Source organism: Vombatus ursinus, unplaced genomic scaffold (assembly GCF_900497805.2).
Source record: "Vombatus ursinus unplaced genomic scaffold, bare-nosed wombat genome assembly UNPS02014775.1, whole genome shotgun sequence".
In the NCBI taxonomy this organism is placed as follows: domain Eukaryota; kingdom Metazoa; phylum Chordata; class Mammalia; order Diprotodontia; family Vombatidae; genus Vombatus; species Vombatus ursinus.
Genome location: NW_020954553.1, coordinates 17,053,920 through 17,064,173, shown reverse-complemented (window position 1 = coordinate 17,064,173; position 10,254 = coordinate 17,053,920). Strand labels below are relative to the sequence as shown.

The window sequence follows — 10,254 nt, the reverse complement described above, 5'->3', positions numbered from 1 at the left end:
TAACTTTCCCGCTAACTTTTTGTCTAGAGTGGAAAACTGTTTCACCCCATTATTTTTTTTAATTCATTTTGAGAAGTTACTTTATAGCTGTGTGAAGGTGAATTTGGGAGAACTCAGGTAAGTTCCTGCTTTACTCTACCACTTTGCCTGAGGCCTCCCCAAAGTTCACATTTTATTCTTACTCCTACAACCATGGACTGATTTGGAAGGATTTTTGTCAGCTAAAATCTCCCTGGGACTTTATTTATATAAATTTCATCTTTATGACCAAAGAATATTGACCACACAAGAGTTTTACCTGAGTCCATAGGCTTTATTACATTAAGTGTCTAGGGAAGAAAGGAAATGGAAAATATTGGCAGAAGAGACAGTCATGAGTGGTGAAAGGAACAACAATTCATGTTGAAGAACACAGAAAGGGAAGAATATGAGGAATGCTGGGCATTTCACAGTTCCATGTTATGAGAATACATGGACATAGGTCTTGAATACTATAGAACTCTAAGGTCTTTAGCACTTATAATCAAGCAGACAATGTAAGGACTCACATGAAGGTTGTAGAGAGTACATTTTCCCGTGTAATGTCAGAGTGATAATATGATGTTGGGGACAGAGGGACAGATGCTGTCCTGAGAAATCTGGAAGGATCTACCAGAGTTCCCTGAGTTTAGTCCAAATGATGAATTCATCAACATTAGCACCACAGGATGGCAAGTCATCATAAACAGGCAGATTGAACTCGTATCTGTGGTACAATTTTCTATTTCAGATGAATGATTTCATAAAGATACCTCTCCCCTGAGAAGTGAGAGGTTAACATGACTAATAATAATGCTAATACTTAACATTTATATAGCATTTTAAATTTATCAAAGCATCTTACACATTTTATCTATTGTGACCTTGACAAAAATCCTTTGAGGTAGGTATTAACAAATTATCCCCATTTTACAAATGATGATACTGAGGTAGACTGAGGTTAAGTGAATTGTCCAACCTTATATAACAACTAAGCATTTGAGGCAGAATTGGAACTGTGGTCTTCTTGACTACAAGGTCCAGAACTCTATCTGCTACATCACCTAACTATATAGTATCAGGATATTATTGGACTAGAAGCTTTATTCTATCCCACAGAGCCAAAGAGTACTTGGTGACTTGAGAGTCACTGACAATTAGAACAAAGGGGCTACAAGCTGGAAAGCAGGCAGCAAGGAAGGCAGAGATGTGAACCAGCCAGAAAGTCAATTTTCCAAACTCCATATACAATGTTAAAATAGAATTCAAGGAGTAAAAAAATACAAACATGCTGACCAACAGCACTATGGTTTGGATGGCTCTGGTCTCAGGGGAGCTACCAAGTGTGAGATTATTGCCATGAATATACTGGATTCTCTGGTGGTGTCTGTACAAGAAAAAAGTCATATATATACTGGTCCCCACCATGATTCCTACACATAAAACATCAGGAAGGGAAATTATAAATACATATAGTGCAACATTAAATGAAACATCAATTGTAGCAGAACAATAAATTAAATCATTTCTTTCAGTGATATTTTTGCTTCCCATTGGGCCTTTGAAGTATGAAAGAACAAAATAATTTGTCAGCAGATGAAAAGTCCAGCACAAGAAACAGAAGGGGATAATGTACTTTGGGGCTCTGGCTTTGAGCTCTGCCAACTTGGAGCTTCTAGGACTTAAAGTGATGACTTGGAAGCCACTCAGGAGGCAGGTAATGCTGAGAGAGAGGCCCCGAGCCACTCGGTGAAGGTAAAACACAAGTTTACATCCCACATCATCCAAGAGATTGTTGAGCCCCATAACAGCCATTGCCTGAGTAATCCCTTTGGAGAGAAGCACCAAGTTATTGACAAAGGCCAAGTGAAAGAGAAGCAAGTCTATGGGCCTCAACCTGGGACCAATGAAGAAGGTGAGGGTATAAAGGCCCAGGAGGAAGGAGTTTCCCAGGGCCCCAAATCCAGTCTGAAACAGAAAAAGGAGCCCCAATGCCATGTCATTAGATGTTATTTTTGTTATTGTTGCTGGGAGGTAAATAGCTGTCAAAACCAGTGGATTCTTGCTTGTTCAGAAGCACAAGGAGTAGAAGATGTTTCCTGAGAGGATGAATATACTTCACTTGTCCAATATAAGTCACCATGAACCATTCATTCAATCTAAAAGAATATGAGAATATCTTTTTTAGTGTTTCCTGATGGACCATTGAGAAGATAGTATTGATTAGAAAGTTTCTAATGTCTTTTTTTGTCCCTTATTTCTGGAAGATTCTTCTTTGAAACATTTATAGGTTGATTTCTTATTTGGTGAAATGGTTAAATAATATAATCCCTATAAGGTGCCAGTAGCAACCTTAATACCTAGAAGGCATCTAGTACTTAGGAACCAGTACCTAGAAGGTATCTGTGATAGAGAAAATAATTGGTTGCATATATGATGTCATGAATGCTAACCCTATCATATTTTAGGTTTCATAGTCCTATATCTAATGAGGTTCAGGATTGTGTCTTTAAGCACAATGGCAGTCACTAGAATTATTTGCTCAGTAATATTACATATTGTTGTATACCTCTACAGGTGATAGAGACTAGAAGAATCTGGTATTTGCAATCAATCCCAGCACTCTCTCTGTCTCTCTGTCTCTCTTTCTCTCTCTCTCTCTCTCTCTCTGTCTGTCTCTTTCTCCCTTCCTCATGCTTAATGCTAAATTGGTTATTTTTAGTATTTGTTCTTTATGATACAGCTTGAAATATGGTATTGATATTTTTCCTCTCTTCTCACATTATTTTTTTATTGTCTCTTTTGAGATTCTTGACCTTTTACTCATTCACATTATTTTCACTACTCTTTTTTCTAGCTATAAAATATATATTTTGGTAGTATTATTGATACGGAACTGAATAAGTAAATTAATATAGGTAGTATTGTCATTTTTATTTTACTCACTCTACATATTCATGATAATTAATGTTTCTCCAATGACTTCATTTTGTTTTGATTTCTTCTACAGGTGTTTCATTGTCAGATTCCTGCAGTTCATTCATGCATGTTCATAGACATACTTCTAAATATTTTGTGATTTTTAACTTCTAAAGTTATTTTAAGTGGAATTTCTCTTCCTAGTTCTTTCCACATTCCCCATCTAGTTCTATTGTTCACTCTGCCAACATTCTTACTGTTGAAATTCCATCATTAGTTTGGGTTTTCTCCTATTGGATCATCCCTACCCAATGACAGCCCTCAAGTTCCTTATTGGTACTTTACTTTTATCAATGGCCAGAAGCTATCTGTGCTTCGTCCACATCCCAACTTGTGCTTGAGACTCTTGAGACATTGCCACCATGCTCCCACATGGGTAACCAGCCCTCATTTTCTATTTCCTTTTATATGTTGTCATCTCTTTAGAACATAAATCCATTGAAGACAGAGACTTCCTTTTTGCTTGAATTTGTGTCCCAAGCACTATTGCACATTTCTGGTATGTAGTAAGCACTTCAATATGTACTGCCTTGTTGCCTGCCAAATTTAGTTTGTAATATGCAGGAATGCTAAAGATTTGTGTAAATTTATTTTGTATCCTGCAATTTATTAAATTTATTGGTTATTTCAATTAATTTTGTTGACTCTTCAGGACATCCTAAAGAAATATTATCATCTGTAAAAGTGATATTTTAAAAAGGTCTCTGCTTGTGCTTATTCTTTCAATTCTTTATTTCTCATCTTATTACTATAGCTGGCATTTGTAGCAGAATGTTAAATAGTAGTGGTAATTATGGGTATCTTTGTTTTACTCTTGATCTTATTGGAAAGATCTCTAACTGATATATATATATAATATATATATGTATATATATTATATATATATAATGGTTGCTCTTAGATTTAGGTAGATGATATTCACTACATTGAGGAAAAGTCCATTTTTCACTGTTTTTATATTTTTAATAGTTATTGGTGTTATATTTTCTCAGATGCCCTTTTAGCATCTATATTTATAATCATATTTTATTATTTGTAAGATTAACATTATTTATTATACTTATAGTTTCCATTATGTTGAACCAAAACTGAATTCTTGGTATAAACATAGCCTGATCATAGGAGATAATTTAATACATTGCTGTTACCTACTTGTTAAGTTTTACTAATTGTTTGTGTCAGTGTTCATTAGGGATATTGCTCTGTACTTCCTTTCTCTGTTTTTCCTGCTTTTTAATTATGAATATCACATCTATTCAGACTTCCAGGAGCCAAGATATTGGAGTAACCTGTAAATCACTGTACATCTCCTATATTGACCTCTGAAAAACCAGAAAATAGCACCCCAGGAAAAATCTTGGAACAGTGGAGCCAGTGGAAAGATAGGTGGAGAAGCCCTTTACCCCAGAAAAATTGGAAGATTGACAAGGTCTGTCTCGCTCAGGTAAAAGGAGAGTATATTTCAGGACAAGAAGCATCCTAGCAAGCGAGCAACAAGCCCCACCTCAGCAAACAAGTGTGAAATCCAGAGCCCCAGGTTGGTGGAGCAGGCAAATACCAACACCAAGACCCCACATGTACCTTAGCATAGTCAGGAGAACTGGCAGGCTCCAGCTCAGAGAACTACCACATGCTCTGGAAAAGCCCTGGATGAGCAGGTGTCCTCCACCAACCAGATCTCCCTCTCTGGTGCAGCCCCAGGGAGGCAGGTATTGTCCAAGTGACCAAAACTCCACATGCTTCAGGGTAGCACCAGTGGAATTTAGAAAAACTCCACCTGGCCTCAGCACATGGCAGGCACCACCACTAGAACCCCAGCTCTGCACCAAGAAACCTGCCAGACCCAGCTGCCAGCTCCTGAGACCTGAGCACACAAACCCAGTAACCAGGCTCATAGCCCCCAGCACAAGAAGCTTGGGACAGTGCCCCTCGGGTTCCAACAGGAGAGATTGACTTTAAGTGACAGAAAGTAGGTGAGCAAGACAAGCAAAAAACAAAAACTAACATTGACCATAGACAATTTCTATGGGGACAGAGAAGATCAAAACACAAACTCAGAAGAGGACAATATTGTCAATATATCTATATCTGAAACCTCAAAGAGGAATATGAATTGGTCTCAAGCCCAAAAATCCTTCTTGGAAGAGCTGAAGAAGAATTTTGAAAGTCAAATAAGAGAAGTAGAAGAAAAATTGGGAAAGGAAATGAGAGGTATGCAAGAGAGAGTCAACAGCTTGGAAAAGGAAGGACAAAAATTGACTGAAGAGAATTCCACTTCCAGGAAACAAGATGGCAAAGTAAGAAGTAAGTTGCTGTCACCCTCCCTTGTTGACTTCTGAAAGCCCAGAAAATATCACCACAGGAAAAACCTTGGGATAGCTGAACCAGCAGAAAGACAGGGTGCAGCAGTCCTGTAGCCCAGGAAGCTTGGGGGATTAACAGGAAAGGCCTCTCTTGCTTTGGGGGAAGGAGAGCAGTACAGAACAGGAGTTGTCCAAGCAAGCTAGTGAAAGGCCCCACCTTAGCATACCAAAAGGAGATTCTGAACCCCAGGTGGTGCAGCAGGCAAGCACCAACACCAGGACCCCTGAGTGCCTCAGTATGGACAGGGGAACCAGTGGAAACTGGCTCTGAAAACCACCATGTGCCATGTGCTGTGGCATTCTCCAGCACCCAAGTCTCTCTGCACCTCAGCAAAACTCTGGGAAGTGCATTAAATGGATCTAAGTAAGTGGATTAATCAATCTAATTAAGAAATTTCACTGGGAGAAAAGCAAAGGAGGAGGCAGACAAGGGTAAATTATATTACAGGAAAAGGCACAAAAACCTATTAGAGTGGAAGGAAAGAAGAGAGGGAGATGAGCATTGTTTGAACCTTACTATCATCAGATTTGGCTCAAGGAAAGAATAACATCATCAGTTATGTATAGAAATCTAACTTGCCCTATAGGAAGTAGGAATGAAAAGGGGAAAGAAAAAGGCCCTGAAGAAGCAGTAAGGGTAAAGAGGAAGAAATGGGAAAGGGCTAATAGAAGGGAGAAGGGACTGAAGGAGGTGGTGGTCAAAAGCAAAACACTAGTGAGGAGGGAAAATGAGAAAGGAGAAAGAAAAGAATAAATGGGGGGGAAGGATAGAGAAAGACACAGGTAGTAATCATAATAGCAAATGTGAATGGGATGAACTATCCCATAAAATGGAAGCAGATATCAGAATGGATTAAAAACCATAATCCTACAATATGTTGTTTATAAGAAACACATTTGAAACAGAGGGACACACACTGGAGTAGAATATATTATTCTTCAGTGGAAGTAAAAAAAAAAGTGGGGATTAGCAATCCTGATCTCAGACAAAGCAAAAGCAAAAATAGATTTTATTAAAAGAGATAAAGAAGGAAATTACATCCTGCTAAAAAGCACCAGAGACAATGAAGCAATACCATTATTAAACATATATGCATCAAGTGATATAGCATCCAAATTCTTAGAAGAGAAATTCAGGGAGTTACAGGAAGAAATAGACAGCAAAACTATAGTAGTGGGGGACCTCAACCTCCCCTTCTCAGAACTAGATAAATCCAACCACAAAATAAACAAGAAAGAAGTTAAGGTGAATAGAAATTTAGAAATGAAAGTTAGATATTGTAGACCTTTGGATAGAATTGAATGAGGATAGAAAGGTATACTTTTTTTCTCAACAATACATGTCACTTACACAAAAACTGACCATGTACTAGGTGAGAAAAACCTCACAATCTAATGCAGAAAGGCAGAAATATTGAATGCTTCCTTTTCAGATCATGATGCAATAAAAATTATATACAATAAAGGGCCATAGAAAAACAGACTAAAAATCAATTGGAAACTAAATAATCGAATCCTAAAGAATGAATGGGTCAAACAACAAATCATAGAAACAATCAATAACTTCATTCAAGAGAATGAAAATAATGAGGCAACATACCAAAACTAATAGGATGCAGTGAAAACAGTTTTTTGGCGAAGTTTTACATCTCTAAATGCTTACATGAATAAAGTAGAAAAAGAGGAGATCAATGAATTGGGTGTGCAACTAAAAAAAAAAAACTAGAGAAAGAACAAATTAAAAATCCTCAATTAAATGGCAAATTAGGAATACTGAAAAGGAGAGAGTAATAAAACTGAAATTAAGAAAACGAACTAACAAATAAAAATAAGAGCTGGTTTTATGAAAAAAAAAACAGAAAATAAATAAAACCGCGTAAATTTGATTAAAAAAAAGAAAGAAGAAAACCAAAATACTACTATCAAAAATGAAAAGGGTGAATCCACCACCAAAGAAGAGGAAATTATAACAATAATTAGGAATTATTTTGCCCAACTGTATGACAATAAAATTGACAATGTTAGTGAAATGGATGAATATTTACAAAAATATAAATTGCCAGGATTAACAGAAGAGGGAGTAAAATACTTAATTAACCCTATCTCAGAAAAAATAAATTGAACAAGACATTGATGAACTCCCTAGGAAAACATCTCCAGGGTCACATGGATTTACAAGCAAATTCTATCAAACATTTAAAGCACAATTAATTCCAAGACCATCTAGACTCTTTGGGAAAATAGGTGAAGAAGAAGTCTTACCAAATTCTTTTTTTGTATACAAATATAGTGCTGATAACTAAACTGGGAACAGTCAAAACAGAGAAAGAAAATTATAGACCAATTTCTGTAATGAATATAGATGCAGAAATTTTAAATAAAATATTAGCAAATACATTACAACAACATATCACAAGAATAATACACCATGACCAGGTAGGATTTGTACCAGTAATGCAGAACTGGTTCAATATTAGGAAAACTATCAGCATAATTGGTCATATCAACAATAAAACTAATGAAAACCACATGATCATCTCAATAGATGCAGAAAAAGCTTTTGACAAAATACAACACACATTCCTATTGAAAACACTAGAAAGTATAGGAATGAATGGAATCTTCCTTAAAATGATACATATCATCTACCTAAAACCTTCAGCAAGCATCATATGTAATGGGGATAAGCTAGAAGCATTTACAATAAGATTGGGGGTGAAACAAGGATGTTCATTATCACCACTGTTGTTCAATATGATACTGGGGATGCTAGCTTTATCAATAAGAGAAGAAAAGGAAATTGAAGATATTAGAATAGGCAAAGCAGAAACAATTCTATCACTCTTTGTAGATAACGTGATGTTATACTTAGAAAATCCTAGAGAATCAAAAAAAAACCACTTGAAATAATAAATGACTTTAGCAAAGTTTCAGGCTATAAAATAAACCCACATAAATCATAGGTATTTCTATATATTACCAACAAAACCCAACAGCAAGAGATAGAAAGAGAAATTCCATTTAAAGTTACTATAGACATTATAAAGTATTTAGGAGTCTACCTCCCAAAACAAACCCAAGAACTATATTAACACAACTACAAAACACTTTTCACACAAATAAAGTCAGATCTAAATAATTGGAAAAACATCAGTTGTTCATGGGTAGGCCGAGCTAATATAATAAAAATGAGAATTCTACGTAAGCTAACTTACTTATTCAGTGCATGTCAATCAAACTACCAAAAAAGTATTTTGTAGAGGTAGAAAAAATAAAAAAGATTCATTTGGAATAATAAAAGGCCCAGAATATCAAGGGAACTAATGAAAAGAAATGCAAGGGAAGGTGGCCCTAGCCATTCCAGATCTTAAATTATATTATAAAGCTGCAATCATCAAAACTACTTGGTACTGGCTAAGAAATAGAGTGGTGGATCACTGAGATTAGGTTAGGTATGCAAGACACAGTAGCCAATGACTATAGTAATCTACTGTTTGATAAACCCTAAAGACCCCAGTTTCTGGGATGAGAACACACTTTTTGACAAAAACTGCTAGAAAAACTGGAAAAAAGTATGGCAGAAACTAGGCATAGATCAAAATCTCACACCATATACCAAAATAAAGCCAAAATGGGTTCATGATTTAGGTATAAAGGCTGATACTGTAAGCAAACTGAGAGAGCAAGGAATAGTTTACCTATCAGATTTATGGAGAACAGAAGCAGTCATGATAAAAACAGGAGATAGAGAACATTATGAAAAGCAAAATGGATAACTTTGATTACATTAAATTGAAAAGGTTTTGCAAAACAAAGCCAATGCAACCAAGATTAAAAGCAAGGTAGAAAATTGGGAAAGAATTTTTACAACTAGTCTCTCTGATAAAGGCCTCATTTCTAAAATACATAGAGAATTAAGTCAAATTTATAAGAATATAAGCCATTCCCCAATTGATAAATGGTGAAAGGATACGAACATGCAGTTCTCAGTGAAGAAATTAAAACCATCTATAGTCATATGAAAAAATGCCCTAAATCGCTATTGATTAGAGAAATGCAAATCCAAACAACTCTGAGATACCACATCACACCTATCAGATTGGCCAACATGACAAAATAGGAAAATGATAAATGTTGGAGAAGATATGGGAAAATTGGAACACTAATGCATTGTTAGTGGAGTTGGGAAATGATCCAACCATTTTGGAGAGCAATTTGACCCAGCAATACCATTTCTAGGGCTATATCCCAGAGAGATCATACAAATGGGAAAAGGACCCACATGTACAAAAATATTTATAGCAGCTCTTTTTGTGGTGGCAAAAAAATTGGAAATTGAGAGTATGCCTATCAATTGGGAAATGGTTGAACAAGATGTGGTATATGAATGTAATGGAATACTATTTTGCTGTAAGAAATGATGAACAGGCTGACTTCAGAAAAACCTGGAAAGACTTGTATGGTTTGATGCTGAGTGAGGTGAGCAGAACCAGGAGAATGTTGTACACAGTAACAGTCACTCTGTGCGATGACTAACTTTTATAGACTTAGTCCTTTGAAGCAATTCAAGGATCTAAGACATCTCCAAAAGTCTCGTGATGGAAAATGCTATCCACATGCAGAGAAAGAACTATGGAGTTTGAATGTAGATCGAAGTATACTGTTTGCTCTTTTTTTTCCCTTCTGTTTTGTTTTCTTTCCTCTTTACTGTGGTTCTTTCTATTAGTTCTAATTCTTCCTTACAACATGACTAATGTGAAAATATGTTTTATAGGAATGTATATATAGAGCCTATATCAGATTGCACACTGTCTGGGGAGGTAGAGGGAAACATATTTAAAACACAAAATAGTATGGAAGTGATTGTTGAAAACTAAAAAGTAAATTAATAAAG

General features: G+C 36.0%; 1 protein-coding gene across 1 annotated transcript; it reads right to left on the bottom strand.

Moving 5' to 3' along the window:
* Window positions 1-1,121: 1,121 nt before the first annotated feature.
* On the bottom strand, window positions 1,122-4,892 carry LOC114044785 (vomeronasal type-1 receptor 3-like). Its single transcript, XM_027864470.1, is given in 3 exon segments — window positions 1,122-1,151; window positions 1,153-2,083; window positions 4,579-4,892. Coding segments are annotated over 3 exon segments (1,275 nt in total).
* Window positions 4,893-10,254: the final 5,362 nt, after the last annotated feature.